This window comes from Nerophis lumbriciformis, linkage group LG13, assembly GCF_033978685.3.
Source record: "Nerophis lumbriciformis linkage group LG13, RoL_Nlum_v2.1, whole genome shotgun sequence".
NCBI classification, from domain to species: Eukaryota; Metazoa; Chordata; class Actinopteri; order Syngnathiformes; family Syngnathidae; genus Nerophis; species Nerophis lumbriciformis.
In genome coordinates, this window is record NC_084560.2 from 34507921 (window position 1) to 34529559 (window position 21639).

At 36.6% G+C, this 21639-nt stretch overlaps 1 protein-coding gene across 1 annotated transcript in view; it reads left to right on the forward strand.

The window, feature by feature from the left end:
* tnfaip6 (tumor necrosis factor, alpha-induced protein 6) overlaps positions 1 to 20135 on the forward strand; it is a 21217-nt gene extending 1082 nt beyond the window's left edge. The window contains exons 2-7 of the mRNA XM_061970546.2: positions 1050 to 1266; positions 11461 to 11598; positions 12008 to 12169; positions 18017 to 18245; positions 19765 to 19805; positions 19870 to 20135. Coding sequence (XP_061826530.2) covers positions 1167 to 1266; positions 11461 to 11598; positions 12008 to 12169; positions 18017 to 18245; positions 19765 to 19805; positions 19870 to 19991 — 792 coding nt within the window. The 5' untranslated portion in view covers positions 1050 to 1166 and the 3' untranslated portion in view covers positions 19992 to 20135. The remainder of the gene's footprint in view (positions 1 to 1049; positions 1267 to 11460; positions 11599 to 12007; positions 12170 to 18016; positions 18246 to 19764; positions 19806 to 19869) is intronic.
* Positions 20136 to 21639: the final 1504 nt, after the last annotated feature.

Genomic DNA, 21639 nt, shown 5'->3' on the forward strand with positions numbered 1-21639 from the left:
AGGGCTGCAAATCTTTGGGTGTCTCATGATTCGATTCAATATCGATTCTTGGGGTCACGGTTTGATTCAAAATCGATTTTTTTTCGAATCAACGCAATTCTCCATTCAAAAACGATATTTTCCCGATTCAAAAGGATTCTTTATTCATTCAATACATAGGATTTCAGCAGGATCTACCCCAGTCTGCTGACATGCAAGCAGAGTAGTAGATTTTTGTAAAAAGCTTTTTTAATTGTAAAGGACAATGTTTTATCAACAGATTGCAATAATGTAAATTTGTTTTAAATATTAAATGAACCAAAAATATGACTTATTTTATCTTTGTGAAAATATTGGACACAGTGTGTTGTCAAGCTTATGAGATGCGATGCAAGTGTAAGCCACCGTGACACTATTGTTCTTTCTTTTTTTTTATAAATGTCAAATGATAATGTCAATGAGGGATTTTTAATCACTGCTATGTTGAAATTGTAACTAATATTGATACTGTTGTTGATAATATTCATTTTTGTTTAACTACTTTTGGTTTGTTCTGTGTCGTGTTTGTGTCTCATCTCAATTGCTCTGTTTATTGCAGTTCTTAGTGTTGCTGGGTCGGGTTTGGTTTTGGAATTGGATTGCAATAAAATAAAATAATAATGAAAAAAATAAAAAATAAAAAAAACGATTTTTTTTTAATGAGAATCGATTCTGAATCGCACAACTTGAGAATCGCGATTCGAATTCGAATCAATTTTTTCCCACACCCCTAATATATATATATATATATATATATATATATACAAAAATTACACATATACATACATACAGTATATATATATATATATATATATATATATATATATATATATATATATATATATATATATATATATATATATATAATTTTTTAAATCCCACGTCATAAAATACAACATGACAATAGCATGTTTTCCATGCAACTTGAAGTATTGCATGAAGTATTTGTTTCAGGAATGGAAGTACTTACAGTTCATTAGTCTTCGCTCCAATCACTGCCCTCCTTTTCCCCCATCTCCTCCTCCCCACAGCAGCATAAATTGGGGCCGGCGGTGCAATGCGAAGGCCCGTACACACACACACACACACACATTCTCTCTCACACCCACTTCAGAGACACACACACACACGTTTGGAGCAGCTGCGGGATGCATCTTCTGGCTCTTTTGTGGACGCTGGGCTTCCTGCTCAAAGAAGCAAACACATGGGGCTTCAGGAACGGGATATTTCACAACTCCATATGGCTTGGTAAGGCAAATGATAGTATTAACACATCGTTAAAAGTCATGTAATACTACTTATTTATCTTTATGGAAGAAAATAATACTACCTATTCTTATTTGTGGAAGGAAGTTACAACACGCATTATTTAAACCCATTATATTTCTACTTATTCATCTTTATATGTCATATAATTCACTAATAAAAAACATTTTTGCGGAATTAAATAATACAGTAAAAACTAAACTGGCAGCTCAGTCGCCAGAATTTTACCATAAACTTTATGGTCGTTTTTACACCCAAAGTACTGTAAATGGAAAACGGTGCCACAGTTACTGACCTGACAGTTTTTTTTATTGTAAAATCTAGTTGTTGTTTTACAGTGTAGTTACATCTTTGTGAAAGAAAATAAGATACTCAATAAAAATCTGTAGGTTCATAGTAAAAATCAGCTTTGTCGTAAAATTTACAGTATTTTTTTTTACACAGAGTTATTGTAAATTTAAAAAACGTACCATTGTTATTTTTTAAGTAAAATTATGGTGACAGAGCTGCCGTTTTTGGGGGGTAAATCTATGGTGGTTGTCTTCAAAGTTGACAAAAGATTTTAAAGTGTGTTCAAATTTTACGAATAACTCAAAATTGTCTTCACAATTCACGAAAGACTAAGTTTTTGAAAGACTTTTACTCATTTTCAAAATGTATGAAAGACTTGAACTTTTATTCAAAGTTAAGATTTTTTAAAGTTTACAAAATATTTTTTTTTACATAAAACTCCAAATCGTCTTGGAATTTTATGACAGACTTGAAATTGTCAAAGTTAAGAAATACTTTTTGTTGTTGTTAAAGTTGACAAAGTTGGTGTCAAAGTTTACAAAACATTCGAAATTGTTGCTAAAGTTTACAAAATATGTTTTTTTTACAGAACACTCAAAGTCGTCTTCAAAGTTTGCAAAAGATTATAAATCATTTTCAAGGTTTACGAAAAACTCACAAATAATTAAAAAAATGATACATTGTACCAAAAAAAATCTGTACATTTTACAGTAAAAAAACTAACTGGCAGCTCAGTCGCCAGAATTCTACCATAAACTTTATGCTCGTTTTTACACCGAATTACTGTAAATGGAAAACGGTGCCAACGTTACTGACCTGACAGTTTTTTATTGGAAAATCTAGTTGTTTTACAGTGTAGTTACATCTTTGTGGAAGGAAATAAGATACTCAAAAAAAATCTGTAGGTTCATGGTAAAAATCAGTTTATCGTAAAATTTACAGTATTTTTTTTTTTTTTACAGAGAATTATTATAAATTTAAAAACGGTAATTAATTAATTAATATTTTAAAAGTAACATTTTTTATTTAGTTTTTTTTACTGTTAAATCTATGGTGGTCGTTTTTACAGTACATTACTGTAAATAGAAGACTCACAATCGTCTTTAGAGTTTTGGAAAGATTTTAAATCATTTTCAAAATACATTAAAGACTTGAAGTTGTTTTCAAAGTTAAGATTTTAACAAGTCTAATATTTTGGATCATCTTTAACCCTTGCAAAAAAAAATTCAAATCCTCTTCAAAGTTTACTAACAACGCCAAATTATCTTCAAACTTATTAAATAGTTTAATTAATCTTTACAGTTTAGAAAATACCTGAAACTATCTTCAAAGTTAATATTTTAAATTGTTTTCAAAGTCTACAAAAGACACAAAATCGTCTTCAAAGTTTACGAAAGATTTTTTTTTACAAAAACTTGAAATCGTCTTCAAAGTTTATGACAGACTTGTTGCTAAAGTTGACAACAGTTAAAATAGTTGTAAAAGTTTACGAAACATTCAACATTGTCTTTAAAGTTTACGAAATATTTTTCACAAAACACTCAAATTGCAAAAGATTATACATCAACTTAAAAGTTTTATAAATCCTCTTCAAAGTTTACGAAAGACTCAAAAATATTACAATCTTATTAAAATCTGTAGATTTTACAGTAAAAAAATAATTGGCAGCTCAGTCGCCAGAATTTTACCATAAATGTATGGTCGTTTTTACACCAAAGTACTGTAAATGGAAAACGGTGCCAATGTTACTGACCTGACAGGTTTTTTAGCGTAAAATTTATGTGTACTTGTTCACTATTAAAACATCTCTGTAACAGAAAATAATATACTGAAAAAAAATATTACAATTGTATGGTTAAAAATCATCTTAGTTGCCAGTTTATCGTAAAATGTTCAGTGTTTTGTACACTGAATTATTGTAAATTGAAAAACGCTCGCTGAAAATTTTAATTTCCCCTCGGGGATTAATAAAGTATTTCTGATTCTGATTATTTTTTAAGTAAAATTTTGGCGACTGAGCTGCCACTATTTGGGTTTTTTTTCCATTAAAGCTATGGTTTTACAGTACTTTACTGTGAATTTAGAAAAACTGGTACCATTTTTTCTTTAACCTACGGTCATTTTTTACACCAAATTATTGTAAATAGAAAAACGATCCCACGTTTATTTTTACAGTAAAATTATGGCGACTAAGCTTCCGGACTTATTTTTACTGTAAAATATACAAACTTTTTTTGACAGTCTACTTATTTATTCAAAAACAACTCGGTGGAAGGGAATCCTACTTATTATTATTGCTGTTGTTCTTCTAGTCTGAACAAGTACTTTGCTGTTTCTACTACTTAAATCAGTGGTTCTCAACCTTTTTTCAGTGATGTACCCCATGTGAAATTTGTTTTAATTCAAGTACCCCCTAATCAGAGCAAAGCATTTTTGGTTGAAAAAAAGAGATGAAGAAGTAAAATACAGCACTATGTCATCAGTTTCTGATTTATTAAATTGTATAACAGTGCAAAATATTGCTCATTTGTAGTGGTCTTTCTTGAACTATTTGGAAAAAAAGAGGTTTTTATTTATACTTACAAAAGATTTTTGAATTGTTGCTATTTTTAGAATATTAAAAAAAACCTCACGTACCCCTTGGCATACCTTCAAGTACCCCCAGGGGTACGCGTACCCCCATTTGAGAACCACTGACTTAAATGACTTACTTATTGCATGAAAATACAGTAAACATATGAGAAACATGTAATAGTCACAAGGATGCCAGTCTGACAACGTCGATCAAAACGGAGCGTTGGTGTCTTGGAAGTGACGGGTAAACGTGAGCACACCTGGGAGAAAGGCTAATAATAAGCTGATCGTACGTTCTTAATGTACGGTGTCGTGTCGCCATGACCGCCAAATATGATGGAGCGTAGTCTAGCATGTCTGCGAGTCAAGCATGCGTGAAGACTCCCCTTGGAGGAGGCCAGAGAACGAGCTGCTCGTTAAGTCAGCAATAAAACAGTTCACTTCATTTCAGGTTCATAGTTCATACAGAGTAGGGTGTGTCTCGTCACCATGTTCCTGTTCCTGGTCATAACTCTTCATTGGCCTATATATGACTAAGTCTTGGGAAATCCTACCAAAAAAATTAAGAATCTTTGATGAACCGAACTTACAATTTAGTCTTCAAGCTAACTTACGTTTATTTCATGAACTGATTTTTGGAGTCTTCAATGGACATATTGCACATTTTTTGTTCCATTAAATACCCTTTGGAATTCCTCAAAGATTGAGGAATACTGTCAGATTATGTAAAGGTCACATTATAAAAACACAAATGTTAGCATCTAAATCTGGCGTTGATGTTTACGAAAACATCTACGCTAGATCTGTGTTTTTGTAAACACAGTTTAATTACAAAAACACATTCATTAGGTTCTAGATGAAATGTTGATGTTAACGCAATCATTTACGTTATATTTGTTACAAGTTAGAATACAAAATCAAGTTAGTTAGCTTGTAGAATAAATAGTCTTATGTTTACAAAAACATCTACCGTATTTTTCGGAGTATAAGTCGCTCCGGAGTATAAGTCGCACCGGCCGAAAATGCATAATAAAGAAGGGAAAAAAACATATATAAGTCGCACTGGAGTATAAGTCGCATTTTTTGGGGAAATGTATTTGATAAAAGCCAACACCAAGAATAGACATTTGAAAGGCAATTTAAAATAAAGAGTAGTGAACAACAGGCTGAATAAGTGTACGTTATATGAGGCAAAAATAACCAACTGAGAACGTGTTAACGTAACATATTATGGTAAGAGTCATTCAAATAACTATAACATATAGAACATGCTATACGTTTACCAAACAATCTGTCACTCCTAATCGCTAAATCCCATGAAATCTTATACGTCTAGTCCCTTACTCTAATGAGCTAAATAATAAAATTTGATATTTTACGGTAATGTGTTAATAATTTCACACATAAGTCGCTCCTGAGTATAAGTCGCACCCCCGGCCAAACTATGAAAAAAACTGCGACTTATAGTCCGAAAAATACGGTACGTTAGATTCGTCAAAGTTAAATGACAAAAACACGTATGTTAGCTTCCAAATCAAATGTTGATGTTTATGAAAACATCTATATTATATCCGTGTTTTCGTAAAAAAAAGTTAATGTACAATAACGTGTATATTAGGTGCTAGATGAAATGTAGATGTTCATAAAAACACCTAAGTTAGATTGGCAGAAGTTAAATGACAAAAACACGTATGTTAGCGTCTTGGTTAAATACTCTCTATGTTTACAAAGAAAATCCATGTTAGATTTGTTTACATTTTAATTACGAAATCACTTACATTAGCTTTTTAGAATAAATGTTGGTGCTTACGAAAACATATTGTGAGATTTGTCCATACTTGCGTTAGCCTCTAGATTAAATACTCTTAATGTTTACAAAAACATCTACGTTAGATTTGTTCAATTTTTCTAAATCACCTATGTTAGCTTTTAGAATAAATGTTGAAGTTTACGAAAACATCTACTTTAGAGTTGTCAAAAGTTAAAGTACAAAAACACATATGTTATTAGCTTCTAGATGAAATACTCTTTTTGTTTAATAAAACATCCACGTTAGATTTGTTAAGAGTTAAATTATGAAAAAACGTATGTTAGTTTTTAGAATAAATGTTGATGTGAGATCAATATCTACATTAGATTTGTCATAAAGTAAAGTACAAAATCACATATGTTCGGTTCTAAATTAAATAGTCTTTATGTTTACGAAAACATCTACGTTACACCCGTCAGAGATTAAAATACAGAAACACGTGTTAGATTCTAGAGTTTATGCTAATGTTTATGAAAACGTCTACATTAGATCCTTGTTCTCGTTAACAAAGTTAAAATACAAAAACACGTATCTTAGGTTCTAGATGAAATGTTGTCTACGTCAGATTCGTCAAAAATTTTAATACAAAAACACGCATGTTCGCTTCTCGAATAAATTGTTTCTATGTTTACAAAAACATCTACATTAGGTAAATGACAAAAATATGAATGTTAGCTTTTAGACTAAATGTTGATGTTTTTGAAAACAACTACAATAATTCCGTCAAAAGTTAACAATAACACGTACAGTTTCGAGATGGAATGGTCTTTATGTTCATGAAAACATTTACATGAATTCCCTCAAAAGTTAAATTACAAAAACACGTATGTTAGCTTCTAAAATAAAGAGTCTCTGTGTTTACGAAAACATCTACGTTAAATTTGTTGAAAGTTAAATTACAAAAACATGTATGTTCGCTTCTAGATTAAATAGTTTTATGTTTACGAAAACATCAACATTACACCCACCTAAAATAAAATACAAAAAAGTGTGTTAGCTTCTAGATCAAATGTTTGTTTATGAAAACGGTTATTATTAATTTATATAAATTATTATATAAATACTAAATCATGTATGTTAGCTTGTAAATTATATAGTGTTTATGTTTACGAAAAAAATCTACGTTATATTTAAAATACAAACACTCGTACGTTAGTTTCTAGATTAAATAGTCTGAATGTTTACGAAAACATCTACGTTAGATTTGCTACAAGTTAAAATACAAAATCACATACGTTAGTTTGTAGATGAACTCGTCTGTATGTTTACGAAATAATCTACGTTATATTTGTTACAAGTTAAAATACAAACACGCGTACATTAGTTTCCAGATGAAATAGTCTGTATGTTTACGAAAACATACACGTTAGACTTGCTACAAGTTAAAATACGAAATCACATATGTTAGCTTGTAGATGAAATAGTCTGTTTACAAAAACATCTACGATAGATTTGCCACAAGTTAAAATACAAAATAACATACGTTAGTTTGTAGATGAACTCGTCTGTATGTTTACGAAATAATCTACGTTAGATTTGTTTACAAGTTAAAATACAAACACGCGTACATTAGTTTGTAGATGAAAAAGTCTGTATGTTTACAAAAACATCTATGTTAGATTTGCCACAAGTTAAAATACAAAATCACATACGTTAGTTTGTAGATGAACTTGTCTGTATGTTTACGGAATAACCTACGTTAGATTTGTTACACTCCTCTATGAGCTGCCACCTTATCGCGGTAGAAGAGTTTGCGTGTCCCAATGATCCTAGGAGATATGTTGTCCGGGGGCTTTATGCCCCCTGGTAGGGTCTCCCAAGACAAACTGGTCCTAGGTGAGGGATCAGACAAAGAGCAGCTCAAGACCTCTATGAAGAATACAAACGAAGGACCCAGATTTCCCTCGCCCGGACGCGGGTCACCGGGGCCCCCCTCTGGAGCCAGGCCCGGAGGTGGTGAGTTGGCTGCGATGGTGGGGGAGTATACCGGACAGACCTGGCAGGCCCAACGCATTGTGAGGGTTTGCTGGGAATGCCTGGCAGAGAGAGTTTCAATTCCCGCCTCCGGAAGAACTTTGAACATGTCACGAGGGAGGCGCTGGACATTGAGTCCGAGTGGACGATGTTCCGTACCTCTATTGTCGAAGCGGCCGATTGGAGCTGTGGCCGCAAGGTGGTTGGTGCCTGTCGTGGCGGTAATCCTAGAACCCGCTGGCACCAGTGGTGAGGGATGCCGTCAAACTGAAGAAAGAGTCCTATCGGGCTCTTTTGGCTCATTGGACTCCGGAGGCAGCCGACAGGTACCGACAGGCCAAGCGGTGTGCGGCTTCAGCGGTCGCAGAGGCAAAAACTCGGACATGGGAGGAGTTCGGGAAAGCCATGGAAAACGACTTCCAGACGGCTTTGAAGCGATTCTGGACCACCATCCGCCACCTCAGGAAGGGGAACCAGTGCAATGTCAACACCTTGTATGGTGGGGATGGTGTTCTGCTGACCTCGACTGCGGATGTTGTGGATCGGTGGAGGGAATACTTCGAAGACCTCCTCAATCCTACCAACACGTCTTCCTATGAGGAAGCAGTGCCTGGGGAATCTGTGGTGGGCTCTCTTATTTCTGGGGCTGAGGTTGCCGAGGTAGTTAAAAAGCTTCTTGGTGGCAAGGCCCCGGGGGTGGATAAGATCTGCCTGGAGTTCCTTAAGGCTCTGGATGCTGTGGGGCTGTCTTGGTTGACAAGACTCTGCAACATCGTGTGGACATCGGGGGCGGTACCTATGGATTGGCAGACCAGGGTGGTGGTTCCTCTCATTAAGAAGGGGAACTGGAGGGTGTGTTCCAACTATCGTGGCATCACACTCCTCAGCCTTCCCGGTAAGGTCTATTCAGGTGTACTGGAGAGGAGGCTACGCAGGATAGTCGAACCTCGGATTCAGGAGGAACAGTGTGGTTTTCGTCCTGGTCGTGGATTTATGGACCAGCTCTATACTCTCGGCAGGGTCCTTGAGGGTGCATGGGAGTTTGCCCAACCAGTCCACATGTGCTTTGTGGACTTGGAGAAGGCATTCGACCGTGTACCCCGGGAAGTCCTGTGGGGAGTGCTCAGAGAGTATGGGGTAACGGACTGTCTGATTGTGGCAATCCGTTCCCTGTATGATCAGTGTCAGAGCTTGGTCCGCATTGCCGGCAGTAAGTCGGACCCGTTTCCAGTGAGGGTTGGACTCTGCCAAGGCTGCCCTTTGTCACCGATTCTGTTCATAACTTTTATGGACAGTGCTGCTTTTTGCAGATGATGTGGTCCTGATGGCTTCATCTGGCCAAGATCTTCAACTCTCACTGAATCGGTTCGCAGCCGAGTGTGAAGCGACTGGAATGGGAATCAGCACCTCCAAGTCCGAGTCCATGGTTCTCGCCCGGAAAAGGGTGGAGTGCCATCTCCGGGTTGGGGAGGAGATCTTGCCCCAAGTGGAGGAGTTCAAATACCTCGGAGTCTTGTTCACGAGTGAGGGAAGAGTGGATCGTGAGATCGACAGGCGGATCGGTGCAGCGTCTTCAGTAATGCGGACGCTGTATCGATCCGTTGTGGTGAAGAAGGAGCTGAGCGGAAGGCAAAGCTCTCAATTTACCGGTCGATCTACGTTCCCATCCTCACCTATGGTCATGAGCTTTGGGTTACGACCGAAAGGACAAGATCACGGGTACAAGCGGCCGAAATGAGTTTCCTCCGCCGGGTGGCGGGGCTCTCCCTTAGCGATAGGGTGAGAAGCTCTGTCATCCGGGGGGAGCTCAAAGTAAAGCTGCTGCTCCTCCACATCGAGAAGAGCCAGATGAGGTGGTTCGGGCATCTGGTCAGGATGCCACCTGAACGGGCACGTCCGACCGGTAGGAGGCCACGGGGAAGACCTATGACACGTTGGGAAGACTATCTCTCCCGGCTGGCCTGGGAACGCCTCGGGATTCCCCGGCAGGAGCTGGACGAAGTGGCTGGGTAGAGGAAAATCTGGGTTTCCCTGCTTAGGCTGCTGCCCCCGCGACCCGACCTCGGATAAGCGGAAGAAGATGGATGGATAGATTTGTTACAAGTTAAAATACAAACACGCGTACATTAGTTTCTAGATGAAATAATCTGTTTGTTTATAAAAACATCCACGTTAGCTTTGCTACAAGTTAAAATACAAAATCACATATGTTAGCTTGTAGATTAAATAGTTTGTATGTTTACGAAATAATCTACGTTAGATTTGTTACAAGTTCCATCCATTAATTTTCTACCGCTTGTCCCTTTCGGGGTCACGGGGGGCTGCTGGAGCCTATCTCAGCTGCATTCGTTAAAATACAAACTCACATATGTTAGCTTGTCGATGAAATAGTCTGTATGTTTACAAAACATCTATGTTAGATTTGGTACAAGTTAAAATACAAAATGAAGTACCGGTATGTTAGCTTGTAGATGAAATAGTCTATGTTTACAAAAACATCTACATCAATCAATCAATCAATCAATCAATGTTTATTTATATAGCCCTAAATCACATGTGTCTCAAAGGGCTGCACAAGCCACAACGACATCCTCAGTACAAAGCCCACATAAGGGCAAGGAAAAACTCACCCCAGTGGGACGTCGATGTGAATGACTATGAGAAACCTTGGAGAGGACCGCATATGTGGGTAACCCCCCCCCCTCTAGGGGAGACCGAAAGCAATGGATGTCAAGTGGGTCTGACATAATATTGTGAGAGTCCAGTCCATAGTGGATCCAACATAATAGTAAGAGTCCAGTCCATAGTGGGGCCAGCAGGACACCATCCCGAGCGGAGACGGGTCAGCAGCGCAGAGATGTTCCCAGTCGATGCACAGGCGAGCGGTCCACCCCGGGTCCCGACTCTGGACAGCCAGCACTTCATCCATGGCCACCGGACCTGTGCCCCCCCCCCCCCCTCCACAAGGAATAGGGGAGCAGAGGAGAAAAGAAAAGAAACGGCAGATCAACTGGTCTAACAGGGGGGCTATTTAAAGGCTAGAGTATACAAATGAGTTTTAAGATGGGACTTAAATGCCTCTACTGAGGTAGCATCTCTAATTGTTACCGGGAGGGCATTCCATAGTACTGGAGCCCGAATAGAAAACGCTCTATAGCCCGCAGACTTTTTTTGGGCTCTGGGAATCACTAATAAGCCGGAGTTCTTTGAACGCAGATTTCTTGGCGGGACATATGGTACAATGCAATCGACAAGATAGGACGGAGCTAGACCGTGTAGTATTTTATACGTAAGTAGTAAAACCTTAAAGTCACATCTTAAGTGCACAGGAAGCCAGTGCAGGTGAGCCAGTATAGGCGTAATATGATCAAACTTTCTTGTTCTTGTCAAAAGTCTAGCAGCCGCATTTTGTACCAATTGTAGTCTTTTAATGCTAGACATAGGTTTGTTACAAGTTCAAATACAAAATGATGTATGTTAGCTTATAGAATAAATGTTAAAGTTGAATTGTCTTCTCTGTTTGACAGAACAAGCCGCAGGAGTTTACCACCGGGAGTCTCGTAAAGGCCGATACCAGCTGACGTACAACGAGGCCAAAGCCGTGTGCCAATACGAGGGCGGGTCTCTGGCCACTTACGAGCAGCTGGAGGCCGCCAGACAAATAGGTATGAGAATCTGGAGGCAGTTAGAACCCTGGAATGCTGTTAACCCTTTCATGTTCATTTGGAGGCTGTAGGTCGCAGGCAAACAATGAATTCAATGTAAATGTTACGCCATTTTGAAGACATCCCTGGAGTGGTGTAAAAGCGTTAACACCTTATCGGGTGGGTGACATCACCCTCCCGTGGCACTGGGATGGAGTCCAGCCACTCTGGTACCACGAATTCGACCAATCACCTGTCAGCAGTTCCCCTCGTCAAAGCGGGAGGTCTGGCTTTTGGCAGGGGTCTGCTCCTTGTAATGGGAACACTGACTCCACAATACGTCTGCTGACGCTCATTAGGAGGTTCTGGTCCTCTCCACTGGGTGCGGTGGGGAAAGAATGATCACGCTCGCTTTTTTGTTGTTGTTTAGGTTTCCACGTGTGTGCCGCCGGGTGGTTCGATAAAGGCCGAGTGGGCTACCCCATCGTCAGGGCGGGCGCCAACTGCGGCTTCGGAAAAGTCGGCATCATCAACTACGGCTACAGGTTCAACAAAAGCGAGAGATGGGACGCGTACTGCTACAACCCCAGCTGTGAGTCGACCAAGAAGTTCTCTTTTTCAAACGTTACAATAAGGGGCAGCGAAGTATCCTCACTGGTAGTGTTTGACCTGAAAACATCTTCAGTTTGTTTGAAAACATGTGCTAGCTTCGTGGTTACACCTGAAACTAGCTGATGTTCATGAAAACAAATTAACTAAATGGTCCTCAAATTTAAAAAAAAAGAAAGACTCAAAATTGTCTTCAAAGTTTTTGAAAGATTTTAAATAATTTAAAAAAATACATGAACAATTTCAACTTGTATTCAAAGTTAAGATTGGAACTTGTCTTCAAAGTTTACATAATATTTGAAATCATCTTCAAATTTTCCGAAGAATTCAACTGTCTTCAAAGTTTCCGAAAGATTTTAAGTCCTCTGCAAAGTTTAAGACAGACCGGAAATTGTCAGGGTTAAAAAATATTTTAACTCGTTAAAGTAGACAAAACAGTTAATATCGTCTTCAAAGTGTACGAAAGTCAAAATCGTCCTTAAAGTTTACCAAAAAAAATTTTTTTTACAAAAGACTTAAAATCGTCTTTAAACTTTGCAAACATTTTTTAAATCGTCTTTATAGTTTACGAAAGACTCAAAAATATCTTCAAAGTTAACGAACAACTTTGAAATCGTCTTTAACATTAGATTTGAACTTTTCTTCAGATTTGACAAAGGACTTTAAATTGTCTTCCAAGTTTACAAAAGACTCGTAAATGTCCTCGAAGTTAAGAAAGATTTTAACTTGTCTGCAAAGTTGACAATGGACTTTATATTTTCTTCAAAGTTTACGAAATATTTTAAATCATCTTTAAAGTTTACAAAAGACTCAAAATTCGAAGTTCACAAATAAATTCAAATCATATTCAAAGTTTACAAATTCAAAGATTTTAACCTGTCTTTAAAGTTGACAACATATTTGAAATTGTTTTCAAAGTTTAAGAAAGATTTTAAATTGTCTTCAAAGTTTACAAAAAACTAAAAAATGTCTTCCAAGTTCACAAAATATTTGAAATCTTTTTCAAAATTTAGGAAAAACTCAAAAATCTTCTCCAAGTTAGAAATGTTAACTTGTCCTCAAAGTTGACATAGGACTTTATATTGTCTTCAAATTTTGCAAAATATTTTATATCGTCTTGAAAGTTCACAAAAGTTTTGAAATTTTTAAAGCTTACATACAATATTTTAAATGGTCTTCAAAGTTTACAAAAGACTCAAAAATGTCTTCGAAGTTAGGAAAGATTTTAAATTGTCTTCAAACTTGTTTTGAAGACTTTATATTGTCTTCCAAGTTTACGAAATATTTTATATTGTTTTGAAGGTTTACCAAAGACTCAAAATTGTCTTTAAAGTTCACAGAAAATATTTTTAAGTTGTCTTTAAAGTTTACAAAAGACTCAAAAATGTATTTGAAGTTAGGAAATATTTTAATGTGCCTTCAAAGTTTACGAAATATTCTATATCGTCTCGAAAGTTTACAAAATGTTTTGAAAACTTCAAAGCTTACAAAAAAGACTTTAAATCGTCTTCAAAGTTTACAAAAGACTCAAAAATGTCTTCTAAGTTCGGAAAGATTTTAACTTCTCTTCAAAGTTGACGAAAAACTCAAAATTGTTTTTGAAGTTTACAAAAAAGTCGAAATTGCCTTCAAAGTTTACAAAACACAAAAAATCGTCCTCAAAGTTTACAAATGAGTCTTTAGAGTTGTGTTTCCAGAAAGACTTGAAACTAAATTGTCTTTGAGAGGACATGATTGGTCGAGTTTTGGTTTTAGTTTGCTGCTTAGGAAAACATTTACCTTCAGGACATTGACTTTAGCGTTGTCAGAACAGAATTGACACGCCGTTGAAGAAGCAAAGTCTCACCGGTTCCTTTGCATTCTTTGTGTCCCAAACCACAGAAGGTAATCCTCAAAATGATCATAAAAAAACAAAAGACTTATTTTTGGATCGGTGAGTGAGAGAAAACAGTCGTGTCATGGCTGCCTGTGGTCATGTGATGACACATAAGGACCGGTCATGCCGTCTGACGCCTTGCAGACGCACGATGTCGTCGCCGCCACGACCACCGGCGTTGCACGCCAAGCACCGGTGACGATACGAGGGAGCTTAATCACTCCTCAGGGCGAGGCGCTGACTTTTTTAACGTCTGGACTGGAAGCTGCAATCTGCTCTCCGGCCGGGGACCTATCACCTTTTCCTACAAATACATTCAGCAGATACCACTGAGTCATTCGTTTGGTTGAAGAGCCCCTGAGGGACAATAGAGTAGACACTAGAAAGATAGTAAGGAATCCTTTAAAAAAAAATCCTGACATCAGATGCTGATCCGGATCAGCCTCAAACTGTAACGGACTTCATTTATCCCACAGTGGGGGGATTATGTGGTTGCAGTGCCGATTCAAAAAGTCCACAAAAAAGTATTCAAAGTAGGGCAAAAAAGTCATAAAGTTGTCTTCAAAGTTGACAAAGGACTTAAAATGTTCTTCAAAGTTAAGGAACTATTTTTAAATAATCTTCAAACCTTACAAAAGACTCGGGATCATCTCCAAAGTTGATAAAAAATGTCAAACCGTCTTTAAAGTTTACAAAATATTTCAATTGTCTTCAAAGTTTACAAAAGACCTGTTTTGAAATTGACGAAAGACTCGAAATCGTCCTCAAAGTTTTCGGAGGTTTTAAATAATTATTTTAATTTATAAAAGACTTGAACTTGTATTCAAAGTTAAGATTTTTACTTGGCTTCAAAGTTTACAAAAGATTTAGAATCTATTTTAAAACTTACGAAATATTTATAAATCATCTTCAAAGTTTACAAAAGACTCAAAATCATCTCCAAAGTTTATGAAAAATGTCAAACCGTCTACAAAGTTTACAAAATATTTCAATTGTCTTCAAAGTATACAAAAGATTCAAAATTGTTTTCAAAGTTTACGAAAGACTCAAAATTGTTGTCAAAATTTACGAAAGACTCGAAATTGTCCTCAAAGTTTTCGGAAGCTTTTATATAATTTAAAAAATGTATAGAAGACTTGAACTGGTATTCAAAATTAAGATTTTTACTTGTCTTCAAGGTTTATAACATTTTTTGAATCATTTTTAAAATGTACACAATATTTTTAATTTATCTTCAAAGTTTACAGAAGGCTCGAAATCATCTCCAAAGTTTACGAAAAATGTCAAACTGTCTTCAAAGTTTACGAAATATTTTAATTGTCTTCAAAGTTTACAAAAGACTCAAAATTGGTGTCAAAATTTTCAAAAGACTCGAAATGGTCCACAAAGTTTTCGAAAATTTTAAAATAATTTTTTTAATTTATGAAAGACTTGAACTTGTATTCAAAGTTAAGATCCTTACTTGTCTTCAAAGTTCATAAAATATTTTGAATCATTTTGAAATGTACAAGATATTTTTAATTTATCTTCAAAGTTTACAAAAGGCTCGAAATCATCTCCAAAGTTTATGAAAAATGTCAAACCGTCTTCAAACTTTACGAAATATTTCAATTGTCTTAAAAGTTTGCAAAAGACTCAAAAATGTTGTCAATATTTACAAAAGACTCGAAATGGTCCACAAAGTTTTCGGAAGTTTTAAAATATTTTTTTTAATTTATGAAAGACTTGACTTTGTATTCAAAGTTAAGATTTGTACTTGTCTTCAAAGTTTACGAAAGACTCAATTGTTTTTAAAATTTACGAAAGACTCGAAATCGTCCACAAAGTTTTTGGAAGTTTTTAAATAATTTTGAACATTTATAAAATATTTTAACTTGTATTGCATGTTAAGATTTTTACTTGTCTTCAAAGTTTATAAAAGATTTTTAATCATTTTTAAAATGTACAAAATATTCTTAAATAATCTTCAAACTTTACAAAAGGCTTGAAATCATCTCCAAAGCTTGTGAAAAATGTCAAACTGTCTTCAAAGTTTACGAAATATTTCAATTGTCTTCAAACTATACAAAAGACTCAAAATTGTTTTTTGAAATTTCCGAAAGACTGGAAATCGTCCTCAAAGTTTTTGGAGGTTTTTAAATCATTTTTAAAATGTATGAAAGACTTGAACTTGTATGCAAAATAAGTTTTTTTTCTTGTTTTCAAAGTTTACAAAAGATTTTGAATCAATGTAAAATTTTACGAAAAACATGTGATCCAAAATGAAAAAATTCAAAGTCAGGAAAGTGCCATACCTCTATGTGCAGTCCCAAAGGGTTTAAGCCAAAAGATAAAAACTCATGAAAACACAAAGGAGGCTATAAAAGACAAATGCAGTGACAAACTAAAAACGAGTCATCAATAATACATATTGCACGCATACAGTTGCAACATGCATAGATAAACAGTGTTTGGAAAACTACTTTTTAAAACATAATTAATTATAGTTATTTGTTACTTCGTCAAAAAAGTAATTGAAATAAGTAATGGGATTACTTTTTTAATAAATGTACTTAATTACTTTGGAAAGTAATTATTGCGTTGCTTTGAAAAAATCTGGCGTATGCAGTTGCAAGACGTTTCATAAAAGCAGAGTGTGTGCCTTTAAAAGGCGGTGCCTGTTGCCAAGTGACATGTGACAGCGGGGCAGCCAGAGAGAGCAGCATTAGCTCAGCTGTGTTTGTTAGCTCTGTTGCATATTTTACTGGATTGTTACCTCTGGTTAATAAAGGTATTGAATATGCTTCCGTGGCTGTAAAAAAATGGCAGATCAGTTGTCATAATTTTACCGTAAAAATAAAAGTGGTAGCGTTTTTTTATTTACAGTAACGCACTGTAAAAACTATGACAATAGATTTTACTTTAAAAAATGGCAGATCATCCGCCATAATTTTTTGATTTACAATAAAGCACTGCAAAAAAAGGACTAGGTTTTACAGTAAAAAAAAACGTGCTTCCATTTACAGTAATTTGCTATAAAAACAATGAAAATAGATTTTACAAAAAAGTGTTTCCATTTAGGGTAATTTGCTGTAAAAACAATATAAATAGATTTTACGTCAAAAAAAGGTTTTCCATTTACCGGTACAGTAATTCGCAGTAAAAACAATGAACATAGATTTTACAAAAAAATTCTTCCATTTACAGTAATTTGCTGTAGAAACAATGAAAATAGACTTTACTAAAAAAAATTTCCATTTATTGTAATTCGCTGTAAAAACAATTAAAATTGATTTTATGTAAAAAAACCCAAAAAACATTTCCATTTACAGTAATTTGCAGCAAAATCAATATAAATTTATTTTACGTCAAAAAATGTTTTTCCATATACAGAAATTTGCTATAAAAACAATGAAAATACATTTCACGTTTAAAAACGTAAAATAAATTTTACGTAGAAAAATATATTTCTCCATTTACAGTAATTTGCTGTAAAAAAAATGAATATAGATTTTACATAAAAAAAGATTTTCCATTTACAGTAATTTGCTATAATCCATCCATCCATCCATTTTCTACCGCTTGTCCCTTTTGGGGTCGCGGGGGGCTGGAGCCTATCTCAGCTGCATACGGGCGGAAGGCGGTTTACACCCTGGACAAGTCGCCAGCTCATCACCAGGCCAACACAAATAGACAGACAACTTTCACACTCACATTCACACACTAGGGCCAATTTTTAGTGTTTTCACTATTACTAATTTGCTATAAAAACAATGAAAATAGATTTTACATAAAAAATAGTTTTTCCATTTACAGTTACTACTTGCTGTAAAAACAATGAAAATAGATTTTATGTAAAAAAAAAAAAAGTTTTTCCATTTACAGTAATTCGCTGTAAAACCCACAACTCTGGTGTCCGAGCTGCCAGTTTTTGGCGGCAGTTGTCAGCTGAGCGCAATGTTTGGTGTCTTACAGCCAAAGAGTGCGGCGGTGTTCTGACGGACCAGCAGAAGGTCATCCAGTCTCCGGGGTTCCCCGAGGACTACCAGGACGAGCAGATCTGCTACTGGCACATCCGCGCGCGTCTGGGCCAGAGGATCCTCCTGCACTTCGTGGAGTTCGACGTGGAGGACGACACGGCGTGCCTGGCCGACTACCTGGAAGTGTACGACAGCTACGACGACGTGTCCGGATTCGCTGGCAGGTGAGAGGGGGGCGGGGCCAAAGATGGCCGAGCTCTTCTCCCAATTTAGAGCGGAACTTAAGAAATATGTACAAACCCCGTTTCCATATGAGTTGGGAAATTGTGTTAGATGTAAATATAAACGGAATACAATGATTTGCAAATCCTTTTCAACCCATATTCAATTGAATGCACTAAAAAGACAACATATTTGATGTTCAAACTCATAAACTTTTTTTTTTTTGCAAATAATAATTAACTTAGAATTTCATGGCTGCAACACGTGCCAAAGTAGTTGGGAAAGGGCATGTTCACCACTGTGTTACATGGCCTTTCCTTTTAACAACACTCAGTAAACGTTTGGGGACTGAGGAGACACATTTTTGAAGCTTCTCAGGTACCTGCACTCTTTTACTATGAAGCCACGTTGATGTAATACGTGGCTTGGCATTGTCTTGCTGAAATAAGCAGGGGCGTCCATGGTAACGTTGCTTGGATGGCAACATATGTTGCTCCAAAACCTGTATGTACCTTTCAGCATTAATGGCGCCTTCACAGATGTGTAAGTTACCCATGTCTTGGGCACTAATACACCCCCATACCATCACAGATGCTGGCTTTTCAACTTTGCGCCTATAACAATCCGGTTGGTTCTTTTCCTCTTTGGTCCGGAGGACACGATGTCCACAGTTTCCAAAAACAATTTGAAATGTGGACTCGTCAGACCACAGAACACTTTTCCACTTTGTATCAGTCCATCTTAGATGAGCTCAGGCCCAGCGAAGCCAACGGCGTTTCTGGGTGTTGTTGATAAACGGTTTTCGCCTTGCATAGGAGAGTTTTAACTTGCACTTACAGATGTAGCAACCATCTGTAGTTACTGACAGTGGGTTTCTGAAGTGTTCCTGAGCCCATGTGGGGATATCCTTTACACACTGATGTCGCTTGTTGATGCAGTACAGCCTGAGGGATCGAAGGTCACGGGCTTAGCTGCTTACGTGCAGTGATTTCTCCAGATTCTCTGAACCCTTTGATGATATTACGGACCGGAGATGGTGAAATTTCTGAATTCCTTGCAATAGCTGGTTGAGAAAGGTTTTTCTTAAACTGTTCAACAATTTGCTCACGCATTTGTTGACAAAGTGGTGACCCTCGCCCCATCCTTGTTTGTGAATGACTGAGCATTTCATGGAATCTACTTTTATACCCAATCATGTCACCCACCTGTTCCCAATTTGCCTGTTCACCTGTGGGATGTTCCAAATAAGTGTTAGATGAGCATTCCTCAACTTTATCAGTATTTATTGCCACCTTTCCCAACTTCTTTGTCACGTGTTGCTGGCATCAAATTCTAAAGTTAATGATTATTTGCACACAAAAAAAAGTTTAACAGTTTGAACATCAAATATGTTGTCTTTGTAGCATATTCAACTGAATATGGGTTGAAAATGATTTGCAAATCATTGTATTCCGTTTATATTTACATCTAACACAATTTCCCAACTCATATGGAAACGGGGTTTGTATATTTTCCTATCAGGTTTTGTGGCGATTATCTACCAGAAGACATCATCAGCACAGGTGAGTCGTCATTTCACACGGCACGAACGTGAAAGAATCCTGTTATGATTTTATTATTCTGCAGGAAACGTGATGACGCTCAAGTTCCTGTCGGACGCGTCGATCACCGCCGCCGGCTTCCAGCTGCAATACTTTGCTTTGGACGCGTCTGCACTGTTGCAGAACTACACCGACTACTTCCACTGACCTCTTTCAAGACATATTAGCACTGACTACTTCCTGGTCGGGCCAAGACTTGACCTCCATCTTTTCCCGCTATATTAAAATAAAATACCAGCCAATTGTTGTCAACTGCATAATTATGAATACATAAAACGCTCAAAGACCAAACTAGTGTGTTTGTATGCATCATTCATGTTCTGGTTTGTCAATACACTATTACGGAACAGGAGAAGCTCTTACCTCAAAAGCAATGAAATGAAATCCATCCATTTTCTACCACTTGTCCCTTTTTGGGGTCGCGGTGGGTGCTGGAGCCTATCTCAGCTGCATTCGAGCGGAAGGAGGTGTACACCCTGGACCATCAATTAATTAATTCAATTAGTGCTTCAATTCAATTAATCTTGAGTTGAGGTATCACTATTATAAAACAATTCCATCCATCCATCCATTTTCTACCGCTTATTCCCTTTTGGGGTCGCGGGGGGCGCTGGAGCCTATCTCAGCTACAATCGGGTGGAAGGCGGGGTACACCCTGGACAAGTCGCCACCTCATCGCAGGGCCAACGCAGATAGACAGACAACATTCACACTCACATCCACACACTAGGGCCAATTTAGTGTTGCCAATCAACTTATCCCCAGGTGCATGTCTTTGGAGGTGGGAGGAAGCCGGAGTACCCGGAGGGAACCCACGCAGTCACGGGGAGAACATGCAAACTCCACACAGAAAGATCCCGAGCCCGGGATTGAACCCAAGACTACTCAGGACCTTTGTATTGTGAGGCAGATGCAATAACCCCTCTGCCACCGTGAAGCCCATAAAACAATTCGAAGCTTGAAATATAATTACATAAAATATTTGCGAGGGAAAAAACTTTAAGAGAAAAAATTAGAATGAAACAAAGTGATACATTCTTAAATTTGTCTTTGACATAAATTGATTTTACAATATTAACTCGAAATATTTAGTGATAATGAAGAAAATGTTGTGTTCTAAGTAAAACCAGTGAATATTTAGTAAAAGTCAGTGTATGTTTTAGTCGTTTAATTTTTTTAAGAATGGGAATTTAAAAAACTAAAAACTATATTTATTTATCAGTGTCAAAGAGCAACAACCAGACCCGGGTTGGTTTTCATTTTATATTCAATACAAGAAAAATTTTAATGAAAAAAAAAAACCATTTATATTTCTTATTCTGATACCAGAAGAACCGGAAGTTGTATTTAAAAAAGACAAGACTGCGTACTGGTCTGTAGAGAAAAGACAGTGTGGTCTTGTGTCATGGATCATTGTCAGAATCAGAATCATATTTATTGGCCAAGTATGTAATATGTTTTATATATAAACACAGGAAACTACACCACATTGTTTTTTTTCCTCCAGGCTTTTCCGCGGGGTTGTATTAAATAGCAACTTCCGGTTCCGGTGTCGCAATGTGAGAAAACATCTGTTTTTGGTCCTTTTTTTCGTTTTCAGCTAATTGATTATTTGTATTATTATAAGACAAAATATAGAATATAAAACATTTGTTCAGATCTAAATTATTGCTTTTCGACGGCTTTGTTTTTCAATTGTATGTTTTGTGTTGCAACATAAAATGATCATAAACCACTCGTGTTTTGTTTTTATGACTAAAATATACGGTTTACATGACTTTTGTCATGTATTATT